Source organism: Martes martes (assembly GCF_963455335.1).
Source record: "Martes martes genome assembly, chromosome: 11".
NCBI classification, from domain to species: domain Eukaryota; kingdom Metazoa; phylum Chordata; class Mammalia; order Carnivora; family Mustelidae; genus Martes; species Martes martes.
In genome coordinates this window covers 27069194-27088571 of record NC_137899.1, presented here as the reverse complement: position 1 = coordinate 27088571, position 19378 = coordinate 27069194, and the positions used below count along the sequence as shown (strand labels likewise).

The 19378-nt window shown below is 36.9% G+C and overlaps 1 protein-coding gene across 2 annotated transcripts in view; it reads right to left on the bottom strand.

Annotated features, from left to right (window-relative positions):
• Positions 1-19378, bottom strand: part of GNAI1 (G protein subunit alpha i1) — an 84901-nt gene that overhangs the window by 19050 nt on the left and 46473 nt on the right. For both annotated transcript variants that reach the window (XM_080818695.1, XM_080818696.1), the window contains 3 exons: positions 10572-10614; positions 10320-10461; positions 393-550 (listed from right to left, as the gene is read on the bottom strand). In XM_080818695.1, the coding sequence (XP_080674821.1) occupies positions 393-550; positions 10320-10461; positions 10572-10614 (343 nt within the window). The remainder of the gene's footprint in view (positions 1-392; positions 551-10319; positions 10462-10571; positions 10615-19378) is intronic.

Sequence of the window (19378 nt, the reverse complement as noted above, 5' to 3'; positions counted from 1 at the left end):
CTTCTCAGGCACCATTAACATAATGAAAAGAACCACACCACATACCCTCCCCTTGGGCTAGTCCCAGGCAAACTAGAGATAACACCCAAATTCACAGTGAACTTTGCAAAGTTCCAATTTCTTGGAAACACTCTGCAAATAGTCCATTCTGCATGTTTCAATAAGAGTTACATAAGCATGAGTCTCTTGAGACACTTCTGGACACAAAGGAAATAGCAGCAATGCTATCTACAAACACAAAAAACATAAAAGTCTTCAAATACCATCATCCTGAATATCCTGAGTTTTACAAGAATGTGTCAGCCAATTCTGCAGTAACACTGACTGGGAGGTATATTTGACTTGTAAGTAATTATTCATGATAGTTTAGTTCTGAAGTTATGATTACTTACTATGCTGCAGAATCATTAAGCTGGTACTCTCGGGATCTGTTGAAACAGGCTTGTACACCACTATCTTTCCACAATCTCTTTATAACTCCAGCAAGTTCCACAGTCATAAAACCTTCTTCAGCAGCTCCAGCAAGCACAAAGAGTTGGCGGGCATCATCCTGAACATTCAAAGACCATTTTTTTTTTTTTTTTTAAAGTAGAAAGGGCAGACATTATAGATGAAAAGTACAAAGGAAGGCATTACAGATTTACAAAAAGAAACAATGCTGAAATTTCCTTCGTTTCTCATTGGGGTCATGACTTTTGTTTCTCTAAAGCACCACTTAAAAAAAACTGGCTTAACTAAAAGCGCATAATCTTAAATCATGTGTCTATGTTTTGTAATATTAGTAATAGCTGTCAAGGCACTAGGAAACTGGAAGAATGACCTACACCTACAGTTCATGAGGGGACACGTTAGCCAACTATCCACTATCATGCAGTTTGTTGTGCACCGACAGTGATCAGTTCTGGACACAGAAGAATAGTGTATGCCTTACCCCTCCCACCCAAAATGTTTCTAAGAAGCACACTAATACCATTAGAGATTTTTTAAAAATAGAATCTCATTAAATGCTGGCTTTCTGATAGTTTCTATAGAAGCAAAAGAAATTCAGAGGGGAAAAACCAACGTGGAGTAAGAAAAAGTTTCACAGAATGATCTGAAATTTTCTAGAGACCCTGAAGTGTATATAAATTACAATCAGTGGGCCAGGAGGTGGGGGCAGGTGTTTGTTAATGCAGGCACAGGAAACAAAATAAACACAGCTATGAAGCAGAAATACTCACAATGCATGTTGAAGACAGCATGCAAAATATTTTAAATGAAGGACTCCTGCATATCAAGTTAATTAAGTTTTCCTTAAGTTTTGAGACTACAAATACTTAAATCATTCTGATCCATAAGTAATCAAGCACATTAGGTTAGGGCTGTCCAAAGGAAATATAACATGAGACATTGATGCAATTCTAAATTTTCTACTAACCATGTATTTTTTTTAAGAAGGTAAAATGTAACAAGATACTTCAACCTATACATAAATGTTTCAAAATGTAATCAAGATAAAATTATTGAGATAATTCATATTTTTATTCATATTTCATCTTCAAAATCTGGCATTTCTTTTATACAGATAGCACATCCCAATTCTGCTTAGATACATTTTCTATTTATTTATTTAGAGATACATTTTCAATACTCTATAAAACTACAGTGCTGGATAACACAACTCCAGTTTTCAGGTAAAAACACAGTTAATCCAAAAATAGGGGAGAAGTGAAGCTGCTAACTTCACAGAGATTCCCTGTACCCTAAGACTTATAGCTTTATGTTAACTGGGTGGACAATCCCTAATTTTTCTTAAGGGGCATTTTCCCAAAGTACTATGGTAAATGTTTATAAAGTGATAGCACACGTAATGACAAGGTACACAGTAGAGAAATTTTTGGTGACCCAGAAGAGCAAAGAGTACTAGCTGATAGTATGAATTCATTCTGCTGCCAATTTGTGAAACTTTTTTTTTTTCCCAGATAGAACCCATAGTGAAAAATAATTAAGTAACTCAGCATGGGAACATATTATTCAAGCATATGTTTCCCTTTTTAGTAAATCACAAGAGAAATGCATGCAAGCAAGCAACACATGTACAACAGCCTTAATAAAAAAAAAACCAACATAATATAGTTTCAAGTCACTTTTAGCACCACTTACCTAACCACAGTAAACAATTATTCACTTTTTCAAATAATTATCTTATATGAGAAATTTCTAAATTTGGTCATTAATAACATCAAACATAATTTTCTCTATCCATTTCAGAAAAGTACTTTTCACTTAGTATTTTTAACCAGCTTGCCTTATGATATATTTATTCAATATCAATACAATTTCTCGATAGAAAACACTAATGCCTTCTAGTATGGGCCGTAAGATCACATTCTCTTCAATCCTTCTAGGAAGAAGCCTGAAGAAAAGACCTGAGAAATTCTGGAAGTATATTTATATACTATCTCTGTTGCATTCAAAAATATATCTTCTTCACAAAATGTAAAATAGTCTCTCTTCCTTGAAAAACTAATTAGAATATTCACTTCCATGTCATTAGGAGGACATTATCAGATGTCTGTGGATGAGCTTTACGGTAATAAATTTAAGCAGCAAGTTACCTTAGTAATTATTCTACCTAAATTTGTGTCTGGTATAAAAAAAGACCCTGGGGCACAGAGAAGTTGGGCAACTTCTTTAAAAAGTTTCACAGGTGTGGCGCCTGGGTGGCTCAGTGGGTTAAAGCCTCTGCCTTTGGCTCAGGTCATGATCGCAGGGTCCTTGGATCAAGCCCTACATGGGGCTCTCTGCTCAGCGGGGAGCCTGCTCCTGCCTCTCTGCCTACTTGTGATCTCTGTCTGTCAAATAAATAAATAAAATCTTAAAAAAACAAAAGATTTAAAAAGTTTCACAGGTAACTGGTCACCCAATCACACCTACCAGCAAGCAACTAGTAAGCAGCCATTGCCCAAGGCAAGATAACTGTTAACATTGTACAATATAACAATGATCCCACCTAGCCATGGAATGAGGTCTTTTCAAAATTTATGTAAAATAATGTTACTTAAGAACATTTAGAAAGCAAAAGATGAGCATACCAAAACAGCCTGATAGAGGGTAGAAAAAAGATTCCGATTACTAAAGAAAAGACTGAAGCTTAATCAGAAGGGATACAGGTTAGTAAAGCAGTATAGGTAGATGGGTAGTCTTTTGTGTTGTTGAAAGAAATGTTGTTTGCCAGGCAATTTCTGAGTAGCAAGGAAAAATCCATGGGTGTGCCACGTTAATATGTTTTCAAGCTACTAAGAATGAAAAGAAAATCAGATGGTGGAGAGAATGTACGCTCCAGGTCACATAACTGTGTGCTCTGGGAACTCAGAAAGGAGTTATGAAATGCTTGTGTGTCAGGAGACACGTCATAGGGCCTCTTTTCCCACTGATGGTCAGGGAACACTTGGCATGCTGTATTTAGTGACAGCACATTTTATTCGAAGCTGACACCCACTTTACGAGAATTAGGACGAGTCCTTCTGGGCTGGAGAAGGGAAGACGGAGGGACTGTGACAGCTGTCTTCTGATGTATTAAGTAAGGATCATTAAAGATAAGAGATTTCATTAGTAGGCATAAAGCTTCTATGAATTCTTAAGGCATCAAAGGATATCAGATTTCAATTTTTTAAGAGCACTTTTTAACAAAGCCATCCAAAGAAAACGGGGGATGGGGTGAGGGGGAGTGAGAGATTGAAATTTTTAAGCAAAGACTAGATGATTATTTATGGTACTACAGCAGAGAGAATTCATGAATGAGATTGGGGTTTAAACAGAAAACATCAGAAAGCCTCTTATAATACAGACTAAATAATACGATAAAGGAGTCTTAAAAATAGTGACAATTCTAAATTTCTGGCCACAAGGATGATATATTGATGTCATGATTAATACATGTATAGGAATCTTTTGTTCCAGTGACTAAGCTCTATTTTTTAATTAATAACATTAGATAACAATACTGAATACCACATATGAGAACTACTCATATATTTAATCTACCACATGTATACAGGATATAATCACCCCCCAAATTTAACACAACTATACCACTTTGATCAAAGTTAATATACCTTTAAGGAAAATCTGAGAAGAGCGGAGTCACCACACCACCCCCATGGCTCATGGTGCCAATCCCAGACATTTCAAGAACTGCACTGGGGCCACCTGGGTGGCTCAATCGGTTAAGTGGCCAACGCTTGGTTTCAGCTCAGGTCATGATCTCAGGGTGGTAACATCAAGACCCCCATGGGTCTCCACACTCAGCAGGGAGTCTACTTGAGATTCTCTCTCTCCCTCTCCTTCTGCCCCTCCCTTGACTCTCACTGGCACACACACTCGCTCTCTCTCTCAAATAAAGATCTTTTAAAAAAAAAAGAACTGCTTTACGAAATACACAAATGTAAAACATTTCCCCCCCTAGAAACACAAATGTAATCAAAGTTAAAATGACTGAAGCAAGGATATAGGAAAGTCATTTTTCTTTTTACCCATAGCACTGCTTAACAGGGTGGGGGGAGCCTAAAAATAAAATAATCTAAGTTAATTTTAACTAAATTGCAGAGAGCAAAATTTTACTAATTGTAGTGAGCATGAGCTTCTTTGTATCAAGAAAGGAGATTACAATAAATGTTAGACAAATATAACTTTTATACATATATTTATGAATCTTATAAATATGTCTTATTTTCAAGTTAATAAAATAAAAAAATGTTTTAGTGTTTCTTGGATGGACAACAGAACCTGCTGTCAAAAGAGATAAAAACATGTGCTACCTAATATATAAATTGAGGGAAACAGAAAAATACAGTCCTGGAGAGGCACATATTGTATTTCAAATGAAGGTTAATTCTACTTTGCCACATACATAAATCAATATTCCTTAGAATGAAAAATACTATAATCCTGTAACAACCTCTTAGTTCTCAAACATAAGCCAGAATAAAAAACCAATTCAAAAATTTATCTGGAAAAATAACAAGTAGAAATAAACTAGGATAAGTATATAGAACACTCTGGTATTAAAGAAGATTGATAGGGAGGAAAAAATCCCAAATCTGAACTTATTATATGATATAGGTGGCAAGGTAAATTAGTAGGAAAGGATATGATTGTAAAAAAACAAAACAAAAACAAACAAAAAAACTCTACTAATTAAATAGCCATCTGAAGACAAAAAAGAAATAATGTAGCTCTCAACCCTATGCATAAAACAACGTTTTGGAGTGATTAAAGGATAAATACAAGAATAATGTTAAAACTGACTCCCTAAAAACATTCAAAATGAATATTTAGTAAATCTTTGAGATTTTCTAAATTTAAACACAAGAACAAATTAAACAGAACAAGATTTAAAAAACAAACACCGTTAAGATTAAAGGCAGTAAGCAAAACGTAGAGAAAATTTCTATTAGTGGACAAAGGATTAACATATTATGTACACACAAACAACACATAAACACGTAACACATAAACAACACATACACAGATCATCAAAACATGAAGACTCCAAGAGGTAAATGAGTAAGGCATAAAATAGGCCACTGACGCAAAGGTAGAAAAATATATTTAATAAAGAGACAGAAAACTGTGCAGTTTACTAAAAATTGAAAATGCAAATTAAATTGAGATAAGATTTACTAATAAATTAGCCAATATTTTTTGATGATAAGACTTCTAAATGTTGGTTACTCAGAGGGCTAGGAAAAGGCACTCGAGTAAATGGGACAGGACGGTAAATGGATGCAACTTTTCTCAAAGGCAATCTGGCAATGCAGGCAGAGAGACAGAAACTAACTAATGAAATAAACTACAAAATTAGAGAAACAGAAAAGCGGCCATTATGTGGGAGCATGCTGAAGCCTGGGGAAAAAGGGTGCTCAAAATTTCAGTCAATTCAAGCAAGGTTTTCTGCTCCTTATATCTTAAATTATTTCAAGTAAGTACTTCTTAAACTATATGTGACAAAGGACCAGTCCTGTGTTTTATTTCCCAACTATTTCAGAACTATTAGTATTAGAAAAATAAAATTTATGCCAAATAAAATATAAACCCATTTTCTTAAACTATCAAAGTTAGCATATAAATTACTCTGCCAATTACTATAAATCGAAGTGCTTACCCTTAATTTCAGAATTCATCTCATGTGCATGCTTGTGGACACCGATCCATGAACCACACTTCGAGTAGCGCTGTTTTAAATGGTGCAGCGTCCAAGAAATGCTAACAGGCCCCTCCCTAATGCCTCCCTAACTTCACATTATTAGAAACAGTAATTTATCATCCACAGACACTCATTCTGAGAGTTTTGAAAGGATAATCAGCATGAAATCTGATAACTCTAAGCCATCCTAGAAAATAATTTTGTTTCCTCTGATTTTAAGTAACTAATGTGTTATCTGCTTTGCAAATCTGAAAACTGCCAAATATGAAGCATTCCACAGCAAATTAGTCACCATCTCTGAAAATTTTACATCTTTTTAGTTAATTCTCATCAAATTAACCTACACACTGAAGTGTAATCCCAATCAAGATACCAACAGACTTTTTTGTTTTGTTTTGTTTTGTTACATCAGGGATGTGGGGCATTAAGTTGATTCTCAAGTTCACCTGGAAGAGAAATGCATAATCGCCTCCACACTGTGGTAAAAGAATAACAGGATAAGTGCTCTTACCTGCCAAATACCAATTAACCCTATGAGACAACAGGAATGAAAATAAACTGATTCTGACAAGAATGACAGTTGTAGAATAATTACAAATGGCAACAACAGTAGCAACAAACATTTAAAGAGCATCTATTATGACAAAGGCATGTGGTAAATGCTTGATGTTATGTCCTTGTTCCTCACAACCCTCCCAGGTAAATGTTATTATTTCTTTATTGTTATTTTTTAAAAGATTTTTAATTTATTATTAGAGAGAGAGAGAGAAAGAGATTACAGCAGGGGGAGGGAGTAGAAGGAGAAGCACACACCCTGCTTAAGCAGGGAGCCCAATGCGGGGCTCGATCCCAGGAACCCCGGCATCATGACCTGAGCTGAAGGCAGACGCTTAACCAACTGAGACACCTAGGTGCCCATTTCCATATTATTATAATAAAAGAAACTTATAAAGACAAAGTAATCAGTAAGTGACCAATCTGGAAAAAAAATACATCAATAGGGGAAAAATGGAGTTCAGAAACACATCCAATTTGATGCTAAAGCAGCATTTTCAAGTCACTGAGGAATGGAATATTTAATAAATGGCTGTAAGGCAAGGGATGATCAGATTATAAAATATACTTAGGTCCCACCTACCAAGAGACACAAATAACATTTCCAGATGGGTAAAGTGATAAATCTAAAGAATAAAACAATAAACATTCTAGAAAAGTAAGAGTAGTTTTGAAAATATAACTTGAAGAAAACCTATGATACAAAGAGAAGTCAGAATTGATTGCAAAAAAAATTAAGTTTTAAAACAGCATAACTATTTCAAAAAACTAAAAAAAATATATTAAATATACAATTTTAAAATATAAATTAAATACATAAATATATTAAAGAGAATGAATGTGAAAAGAACAAGTAATTTAACAGAATTGAGTGAAAAATACTAAGAGGAATTCACAGAAGAAAGAGAGAAAGACAAAGATTTCCCACCTCACTAACAATCAGGAAAATAAAAACTAAAAAAGAAAAAAAGGAAGACAATATTTTTCAGGCACGAGATATTAAAAATTAGAGTGCGGATAATATCTAAGTTGGCGAGACTCTGGTAAACACTGATGCACAGTTGTTAGAAAAGATTATTCATGTCGCTTTCTTTCTGAAAGGACATCTGTGGTTCCTATCAAAATTAAATATACAGTTATCCTCCAATTCAGGGATAACAGTTCCAAGAATTGGTACTTTAGAAACAGAAATATATTCAGCCTTTCACTATAGTTTCTTATTTATGGAATGCTTTTTCTTTGTTTTTGTCTAGAAAAGTCTTACACATTTCAACATCCAGCTCCGTGTCCCTTCCTCAAGTCTAGGCCATGTTTAGTGCATCTCTGTTATTTCTTAGCACAATTCCAAACGCCTCCAAGTATTTTAAGGCTTAATCAGATGCAAGGCAACACAAGCAGACATGGGGCAGGGATGCCTGGGTGGCTCAGTTGGTTAAGTCACTGCCTTCTTTTCAGGTTGTGATCCCAGAGTCCTGGAATCGAGTCCTGCATCAGGCTCCCAGCTCCACCTCGAGTCTTCTCCCTCTGACCTTCTCCCCTCTCATGTTCTCTCTCACTCTCAAATAAATAAATAAAATCTTTAAAAAATTAAAATTAAAAAAAGAAGACATGGGGCAGACCAATCAAAAGCAATGTGAGAGCACGAAGACATCTGTGTGAAGGAGTTAGTAACAATGGCTAAAGCAAACGGAAGGAAGAGTCTGAAGGTAGGAGGCAAACAGTTACTAGGCTACAGCTAGAGAGTCTAAGAAGAGTGACTCAAACTGGCACTAAGTGAAACAAAGAGGAGAAAAGAAGTCCCACATGTAGATTTCAAAGCATCAGAAAACCAGTAAAAAATAAATAAATATTTTTTTTGAAGTCTGTGGCGACACAGCAGTTATTCCCAGTCAATTCTGTCCTTCAGTCCTTGAGAGAAAAACAGGAAATAAAGAGACTCCACAAAATACTGCCTGCACTGGCCCTTCAATTGCCTCAGAAAATGGGAGGCTTCAAAACTGAACTAATAATCACATACAACATCTAAAGGTAGAATGCCATCTATGTGTTGGGATGGACGATTTAAATCACCATAACTGGAACTGGAGTGAAGTACAGTCTATATCCATTTCTTCTCCTTCAAGGTGGTAGTCCACTGTAAGATTAAGAGCTCAAAAAGCATTTGCTGAATGAATCAATGATAAATGAATCAATCAAAGATTAAAAAAAAGAAAAGATTCTATGAACAGTAGATAAGGCAGAAATGTCTGAATATGATCAAGTCTTCTTCCAGAAAAGAAGATTATAAGGTAATGAATTATTATTCAAAATAATCTTGAAATCTGCCTGAACATTTAAATTCATTATACTAAGTTTTTAAATTTTTTAAAAGATAAAGCTTAGTAAATTAATATGGATCAATAACTGACAAAAAAATGTTAGAGTAACATTAAAAAAAGGGTTATTTTAAATTTCCCCAATATATCTTTTCTTATAATGCTTTTTTTTTCCCTATTAAGAATAAATTAAGTCTCAAAGTTTAAAACAAAAAAAATTTTCTACCAGACACTATGAAGACAAAAAGGAAAAGTTACAGTCTCAATACACAAACTCCTCATAGTATTAGCAGGGAGACAGCAAGCATGCACACACATGCACACATACACATATATACTGAATACATAAAATACAAGGGACTATAAAAAACGGTAGTAGTAATAGTAATAAGACACCTACTCTGTACCAAAAAAATAAAAATTTAAGCGAGAATTTCAGTTAAAGGTTTGTGGAAGGGTTAAGTTTTGTATCAGTTATTAAAAATAAATCAGCGAAGAAAAAAACACAAATAATAAAACTTTAAATAAAAAAATTAAGCAAACAAACGGGTGGGGTAATGAAGAAAAAAGTGTCAGAAGGACTAGACCAGGGAAGCTGCGATCAAATGCAAAATGAGTTACTGGACGAAATGAGGAAGTGCCAGCCTGGTGCCCTGTTCCCACTAACCATATGGCAATCTTTCTGTCATGTCGGGTTCCAGTATTTTTACTGATCAAATAAAGGGATGGAACTAGCTTTTCTCCCAAGGTCCCCATCCCTTTAGCTCCAAAATCCTGATCCACGTTTTCTAACAGCCAATATTTTCCTATTCAAATTTATACCGTTTTCATTATAGGAGATTAGACTGCTTTTTAAGCTGGGCATAAATACAAATAATTAGATCATTTCAGCATTCCAGATTATGAAAACAAATTCTGAAGAGTCAACATTAAACTCAGCAGTAACTACCAAGAATCACTATGGAGATACAGGAGTACCCAATATCACATGTTACATAGAAAATATTGCACTGGCTATTGAGTTGTCCAAATCATCTGATGGATAAGGAAACAATTCTAGGTATAAAGAGGAGATTACACAATGCTATGTACTCTTGGGTTATCACTTCTAAAGCTTCTGACTCACTTCACTCACTACTATCCTTTTGACTCCTTTTATAAAATGGTCTTGACACAGTAAATAAATCTGTGTCACGTAGTTTGGTATTATTAAGTTATTCTTGCTACTCATCAGGCCTGTTATAATGAATTTAACAACTCACCGCCCGAGCTGAGTCGCCGAAGTCGATCTTCAACCTCCCCATGGCCCTGATGATGGCAATGATCGACTGGATGGTATTGCTGTAGACCACTGCTTTGTACTGCTTACATTCCTCCTCCGAATAACCAGCTTCGTGGATAATTCTAATGAGACCAAGGGGGGAAAAAAAAAGGCAAAAAACAACACTTACTTCCTTTGATGGAAGGGTACAGTTAAACATAAAAAACAAATTTAATGTTTTCAATCTACTTACTTCATTTGCTTCACGATTGTACTTTTCCCAGATTCACCAGCACCTAAAAAAAAGTAAAATAAAGGATTTTTAACTTCATCACTTACACATATCCAACCCCCCCAACACAGCACATTAATGAGTGTGTACACGCACATGCACACACACACACATCTTCTCTTTCTTACACCTAAATTTTGTTGTATATCAAAACAATCTTTTTTTAAAGGATTTATTTATTCTTTTGAGAGAGAGAGAAAGGGAAAGGGGGGGGGGAAGAGAGAGAGTGTGTTGTGTGTGTGTGTGTGTATGTGTGTGTGTGTGTGGAGGGAGGGGCAGAAGGACAAAATCCTCCAGAACAATCCCCGCTGAGTGAAGACCCTAATACGGGGCTCGATCCCACAACCCATGAGATCATGACCTGAGCCAAAACCAAGGGCCAGATGCCCAACCGACTAAACCACCCAGGAGCCCCTATATCAAAACAATCTTTAACATATAACATTTAGAAAAACTGTCAAAAAGAGGTCCCATCAGTTTATTACTTCACAATACTTCAACTTAACTGAAAAAAATAAATGGTTTTATTGTTGTACGCATTCTCTAAACCATTAAAAAATTCAATCTTCTATAACTTAAAGTACTATAAATTAGGTTTGTTTTTTTTTTTAAGATTTTATTTATTTATTTGACAGACAGATCACAAGGAGGCAGAGAGGCAGGAAGAGAGAGAGGGGGAAGCAGGCTCCCTGCTGAGCAGAGAGCCTGATGCAGGGCTCGATCCCAGGACCCTGAGATCATGACCTGAGCCGAAGGCAGAGGCTTTAACCCAATGAGCCACCCAGGTGCCCCTATAAATTAGTTTTATTCAAAATTTTGCTCTGTCTTGAAAGATGTTCTGTTTGGTCAGTTATCCTAATTTTAACCTTTGCTTCTTCCTAAGAATGAAGTGGCCAAGACGCCATATAACAAATAATTGAAAAATATTATGTTGCAACAGCTGTGTCTCATGCAATCTATGTCCAACCAGCATCATTAAACCTCTAACAAACAGCCGACATAACTGGCTAGCATGGGGGATGCAATGGTATGCAGGACAGAAATGTCTCCCCCACGTTCTTCTAGCCTCCCTATCACCCAAGTCAGAAACCATTTTCAAAACATTCCTTCCCTTTCTACATATGCAAGGTCTCTTCACAGTCTGGGTCCCTGGAATTATGCCATCATAACATAACAATATTACTAATCAAATGGCCCTTTATAATGGTAGAGCCCTCCTATCCTTCACATTTAACAGTAACTGGTCTTCACGTATCACATTATATCAATTACTTGTCAGGCTCCTTCTGATAGCCAGATGCAGAGAATATCTGAGCACAGGACACAAAACAAAGAAAATACAACAAGTCCATCACTTGCCTTCATGTAGTCTTTGGCCAGGGCTACATACCACAGAGGTATATATCACGGTTTCAGAGACACAGCCAGGATTTGTATTATCCAGGCCCCATATTCCCATTTTCCCAGGGCCCTTCCTCCAGTGCTGTGTGATCCAGCAGTACCGAATACCTTACAGTTCCAAGAACACCTACTGTGATCACACCACAAACCTTCAAACATTGTTTCCCCTGCCAAAATTTAATTTGCTCTGCTGCTTCTTGCCACCCTGCTTATCCCCCATCAACCATGAATTTACCCCTTCATCAACCACCTTTTCCTGACCCCTTCCCCCAGGGATCCCTGCCACCCCTCACTTTGCACATGTTTCTTGAATTCTGCAGTATTTCTTGAATTCTTGAATTCTCAGCAGCTGACTTGTGCTAGACACAAAATCAACCATAAATGTACCTAAATTTACTTAAGCTACTTGTGCCTGTTACAATCAGATAGCAAATTTCTGGGCTTCGTTCCCTTCACCCCATCCCCTCTAGACACACACACACACACACACACACACACCCAAATCATCAGAGGTATGTGAGAACAGATAGATCATAGTTAAACGGCCTATTTGAAAATCTGGGGCGGGAAAAGCTGCTTAAATTTTACTTGTGATTTGATAGTCAAGAAATTTTCCCAAGATACCAGCACATTAAGTAGAAAAGCAGGAGCTGAATAAACAATGAGGGCATTCTTCATTTACAGACAGCCTTTGAATGTTTCAGGGCATCTGCCAATAAAAACAATTCCACGATAAACAACCCATTATTTATTAATCAACAACAGTGTACTTGGCTCTGTGAAAAGCACCACTGTAGCCACTGTGGCTCACACATTTATTTCTCTCATGCAAGAGAGATCCACCCAACTAACATGCCCTAGGTAGTCTGCAGCAGGGGCTGTCTTCAAGGAGGCCCTCTTGGTTTCTACGGAAATGCAAACTGAGTCAGCAGCAGCCATGCTGTGATGATGAGACCTTCTAGATCCCTATAACCACACACAGAAGTGGGGATTCCATTGGTATAGTGAGCTCTGATGAAAAGCCACCCAAGGATCGTTCTTTCAGTGAACAGTCAACAACTGAAAGGCCCAGAAAGGCTCACATGATATAAGCCAGTTAGGTCTGAGAGCCAAGTGGGGTAAAATCAGAAATAGTGAAAAAAAGAAAAAAAAAACAAAAAAACAACAAAAAAAAACCTACCAGTTTAACTGTGTATATACAGATAAGAATTTTAATAAGAAAAAAAAAATTTTCCTGACATTATCTTTAAGTTCTAGTACATTTCACATCTCTTAAAATAATTGATAGCAGGGACACTTAGCTTCCTTTGCAATGACCATCTTAAGTCAATGGCTTGTGATGCAAAATATCCTCAAATCTGTTTAACATTAAAGATTGAGAATGGGAGTATTATTAATTGGATTTTTACCTAATTTATTTGCTAGTCACAAGGTGCTCTTTGAGGAAGAGATATCCTAGAGGCAGAAATGCTGAAGAGTTTCAAAGCTTAGCAATTTCATGTAATTAGTTTTCAATTCTCACTTCCATGCAGAGATTCCTAATAGGAAAATCAGAAATGCTACATGATCAGGGTTCCAACATTCTAAATACTGGTATTCTTTCCACACAGCATACAGGAAAGAGTTAAAGGTTGTTCTCAAAAATCTCAGTATAATCATGTTTGAGACACTGACAGGAAGCAATATTATTTGAAAAAAAAAAAAAAAAGAGAAGAAGAAGAAGAAATCTCAGATCTAGTGGACAGGTAGGGGAAAGGAAAGAAGTGAATTTTACTAGCAATACTCAATTAGACAGCTAGTGTTTTCCCCTTAAATCCAGAAGTGGCATTAAAAGGGGTTGGAAGCACCCTTCTTTCAAGGAGAAACAAGGAATATAGAACATTTATGAAAAGATCAAAGCGGTGACCACTGTGGTCACACCACCAGGCTGGTCAAGGTGACTAAGTCATCTACAAAGTAACTGTCAACAAGCTGGTCACTGTCAAATGAGAGACTTCATTGTACTAGGAAGGGAAATTTTACTCCCAAAGGGAAAGAATGTGAACAATAGAGTCGTGGTAGACTAGTAAGCCTATGTGCTATAAAGTCAAAGGTGGGATCACCAAAAAGGCCCCTTGGCCTCTCTCTTTTTAAAATTTATTTATTTCAGAGAGAGACAGAGAGAAAGCAAGTATAAGCAGGAGGGGCAGCGGGTGAGGGAGAAGCTCCAGCAGACTCTGTGCTCAGCGTGCAGCCCAACACAGGGCTTGATCTCATGACCACAAGATCATGACCTCAGCTGAAACCAAGAGTGGGACGCCCAACTGACTGCACCATCCAGGCACCACCCCCTCCCACTGCTCCTTCAGATCTCTCTCTAAGGAGGAAGTGGCTAATAGAAAACCGCTTCTCTGAGGGCAAAGAGTAAGCTCAGCAGGAGTATGAAGCAGAGTTCAGCCTCTGATGGTAAAGCACAGACAGATGGTGGAAAGTCAGAGAGCATCGCCATGGTAACACCAAGAGGAAACTCCTGGCGGTTGAAGGTCAACAAAGAGATTTGGGAAAGGGAAACACATCAAGTAAGAACAAGTAGCGGGAAGGAACCAAAACACAAACAGTATCTAAGTAAAGGAAAGTTGGTTAGATAGATTTTAATTCTAGATTAGAATTATATAATTTGCCATTTAAAAAATAATAATCAAATAGTGTCTGCCCCTGATCTTGTTGAGGAGCAGTATAGGAAATCTAAACTTTTAACTGCAAACAGTTTAAAAACAAAGTACCTCTGACCTCAGAAAACAAATACCCCCCCCCCCCCCGAAGGTTCTTCATCCAATTCTCCCGGCTTCAAGATTTAAGCTGCCCAATATCAGAGGCTAGTCAGCTATTAAGATGGCAATTTCATTATCTTATTCTGAATTCCTGGGCTACCAACTCTACTTTTAAGGAATCCTCAATGTTATGTGGAATTTAACAACTTCAATTTTTTACAGTGAATAAAGCTATAGTATAATTTAATTCAAACTGGAATAAAACCAAATTACATGTAAAGTTACTTTTGTTTATCACACTGCAGCCACACAATCCACAAGATGAAGGTCCTTCCTTATATTTACGACAGAAGCAATAAAGAAGGTATGAGGGCAAATATAAATTAAAAATATGAGGCTTAATTAAACCTGTTGAAAGTAAGGGGAAAGATAGCCCTTACCTCCTTGTCCTTAGGACATTTACTTGAGAAAAATTATAATTGTAAATACTTTCCCTCTCTTTCAAATGTGTATGTGTGTGTGTACACATATTTTAGAAAACAAATAAGTTTTTTTTTGGTTTTTTTTTTTTTGGTTAGCTTTATAACCCAAAACATCCTTCTCAAGAGATTGGGAGCCACTTCTTTGAAATGTGAACATCAAAGAAGACAGCATCCCTATCTCCCAGTTTCTGTGGAAGGGTAGGGGTCTAAGGTGGATGGGTGCTTTGCTCCAAGATGCAAAACTACCTCCTGTCATAAAGATAAGAGAGAGGTTTCTCCTCCAGATAAGGCCAATTAGCTAACACCAATGATCTACCCAATGAACTGTGTGCATAAGGTGTCTAGCCTCTTAAGGACTAGTTAGGTCTAACTTGAAAATATGTATGTAGTACATTGTATCCGTTTGGCTGTATAAGGGGAGGAGATTCCTTTCTGTCTTTGCAAGATCTTAGTGTACTGCCTCTAATATACACCACACTCTGGTTCAATGCTTATTCAAAAACAAGTGTGTTTTTTTTTTGTTTTTTTTTTTTCCTCTGATACGTTTACAAGGAGGATTTCTAGTTTGGGAGAAGATTTTGTTTCTAATTTTATTCCTCGACAGGGGTCATAGCCTAAAAATCCTTTTTACTTACCTATAAAAAGCTCTGAACTTATTTAAGTAAATATATACATAGTTATGGGACATATGTGACATTCTAGGATATAACGATAACTGGATAATGACTGTAAACACCAAAATTTAGACTCCCCAATGGCCAACTTTCTCATTGTTAACTCTCAATAAAACTAATTCCTAAGGCTTTCATGCTTGAAATAGGTTCCATACTATGACACTGAGCAAGAATGACTGCGCAAGCAAGACTGCTCTAAAAAGGTGGGACAAGAGAAGAGAACCTTGGGCAGCTCAGGAAGCTTGCTCCTGGCAGGCCCGTCCAAGAGACCATGTAAATTCATGTTTCCTCTCCCACAACACAACCCAATTCTTGTGCATTCATCAGCCAGCTCTCTTCGTGTTGCCCTTCAGGAACTGGGGCTCGGTCAATGGCCATAATACTGATTCTCTAGCAACTACAATTGCTGTAATAAATTCCTTTTTGTCTCTGAACCAGGAATCTCCTGCCTTCTAGAGACAGAAGTTAGCATAAAACTGTAGTAGGCTGACTTGTTAGCATGTAAGGATGGTAAAGCCTCAAGTACTAAATAGTTCTTGACACACTGTTCTAATTTTCCATGAACCCCCAAATTCTGGCAACTATAGGCAGTTCCAGCTATTATTTCTACATCTGTATTACGTAACTTTAAAAAATTCTAATCTTTTTTTTCTTCCCACAAATAGCAGCTCAAACAGGTTTGTCCAATAAACCCCAAGAAACAGAATAGCGGTTCTCAAACTAAGATCTCGGGACCAACAGTATTAGCAACACTCCCAGTATCAGGAACACTTAAGAAATGCACATTCCCGAGCCCCACCCAGAACTTACTGAATCAGAAACTCTGGGAGTAGGCCCAGCAATCTGTGTTTTAACAAACCCTCCAAGTGATTCTGATGGAAACTAATGACTATGAACCAGAAAGGTAGAAGAAGGGTCACTTTTTTTTTTTTTAAGATTTTATTTATTTATTTGACAGACAGAGCGAGAGACACAAGCAGGCAGAGCAGCAGAGGGGGAGGGAGAAGCAGGCTCCCCACTGAGCAGGGACCCGATGCGGGGCTGGATCCCAGGACCTTGGGCTGGGATCACAACCTGAGCCCAAGGCAGTCACTTAACCAACTGAGCCACCCAGGAGCCCCAAGAAGGGTTACATTTTTTTCTTGATTAGTGATCAGACTAATGTAGTCATTTAATTGTTGACTACCTATAAAAAACATAAACTAACTGTATTTTCCCCCTCCCCTCAAATGTGAGATAAGTAATATTGTCTTACATTTCTGCAAACAGCTTATTAAAAGGAAGCTGGATTCTCTATTCTAATGCATACTTCTGCATTTAATATGGTGCAATTACTTATTACTTTGGTTGAAGTATATAAAGAAAATCTGTTTTCACATAATTGTGTAGTTAGAAAAGGAAAGAGCAATTTCATAGCATTTATAGATGACTGTGGATAGTCTTCTTTGATTCTGTATCAAAATTTGAAAAGGGTAGCTTAAAGATTGGTTAATAATGCATTTCTATGAACTTTTCATACTTTTGAGAGTTTCAAGTTCATATGTCTCTCTTGTACTTGGGTGGGTATTTTACCCATGTCTGATTTGGAAATTAGTTCGCTGAGCTGTGCAGAACTCCATACTGATGTATTTTCAATACAAAATAGTAATGACATAGTAAGAAGAATATATATTATCTATAGTATATGTATTTATTTAATCACCTTTTTAATATTACCTGTAATTTCATCAGAATAGAGTCTAGGTCTTGGGAAGATATCAGGCTCTCAGTGCTAGGGATACATTTTTTTAATTTCAGAATAATTTTGTTGCTCAAAATCTCTAATTTTATTATTGGCAACTAACACTGTTAGCTGTTTTCTTTGAAGTGACAAACTAACTCTGCCAAATCCCAAAGTAGGACTAACCATAATTCCTTTCAAGTCTAAGTGGTATTCCAAGAAAAGAGCAACTAGTTCAAATCACAACTCAAGCAACCACACAAATGTTTTTCCTCAAGATAATCAACGTGCTTTGGAACATGGCAGAGTCCTCTGGGCACACTTCCTGTTTGGTTACACCATGTATTACAGAGTTATGTACCTAATGGTCACAATTTCATAAAAATAATGATTTTTACAACTTCAGCATTTTTTATCACAAGTGCATAGTAGTGAAGACTAAAAAGACTGCTGGTACAATTTAGGTCCACTGACTTGACTCAGTAGTTTGACCCATTAGTATCTTGGTACTATCATAACAAAAGGATAACACAATTACAAAGGCAAACAACATCTTAGTATTATGAAAATGGTCTCAGAGACCCTAGGGTCCATGGATCACTCCTAGAATTGCTGATTTAATGTCCCTCAAAGGCACTGAACTATAAGCTATGAAGAAAGAGAGCCTTGTTTTGTTTTTAAGATTTTATTTATTTATTTGAGACAGTGAGCCTGAGCAGTGAGGGGACAGGGGAGGGAGGGGAAGACGTGGAGGGAGGGGCAGAGGCAGAAGGAGAAGCCCAATCCCACTGAGCAGGGAGCCCCTCCCAACCCAGGATCCCGAGACAAAGTCAGATGCTTAACCAACTGAGCCATCCAGGCACCCCCAGTGATTTTTTCTTTACCACAATATCCCCAAAGCTTCCTTATACTTAGCTATACTTAGCACATGGCAGAAATACAATAAACACATTTTCTGGCAGGCAGGAAGGAAATACACCATGAAGAAAGTATGAGAAAACGTAGCAATATGTCCATGAACTACAGAAAGGGAGAATTCTGGACTGGAAAGAATAAAGAAAAAGTGTGGTGGAAGCTTGTGATTGCCCATTAAACCAGGTTCTCTTCTATTGTAACAGGAGTACTGGCTGAGAATATGACAGCTAAAGACTGTATTTTCCATCCTTACTTACTGGTAGGTGTAATATCTCCACATTTCCCATCAGAGCATATGATGTGTGTAAAAGGAAAATGCAGCCTTGGCAACTCTCTCCTGACCCTTTGTATGAGCCAGAAATTAGATGTGCCTGTGGTCTTGTTCTAACTATATGGATTAAGACAATGCCCAGGGGCATTAAGACAATGATGGGGCAACAAGAAGGAAGAAACTTGGGTCCTTGAATGCCCATATGAGGAGAGCACCTCAACACTACTTAACCTCGGATTTGTTACATAGATGGAATAAGCATCCATCTTCATTAGGCCATGGTCAGATTAGGTTTCTTTGGTACAGAGCTTGACTTTATACTGACATAATTTTTTTAAAGTTATTTAGGTTTAAATATATAAGCATATATATGTAAACCAAACAAAGAAGTCCCCAAACCTACAAACATTTCTTTTTTAAATCACCATAAATGAAGTGGAAAGGCAAAGTAGAGAATAGGGGAAAATATCAGTGATTAAAGAGTATCAAAACATAGATTTAATGCATAATGAATTAAAATTAATTGACCAAAAAAAGAACAATTTACAGAGGAAA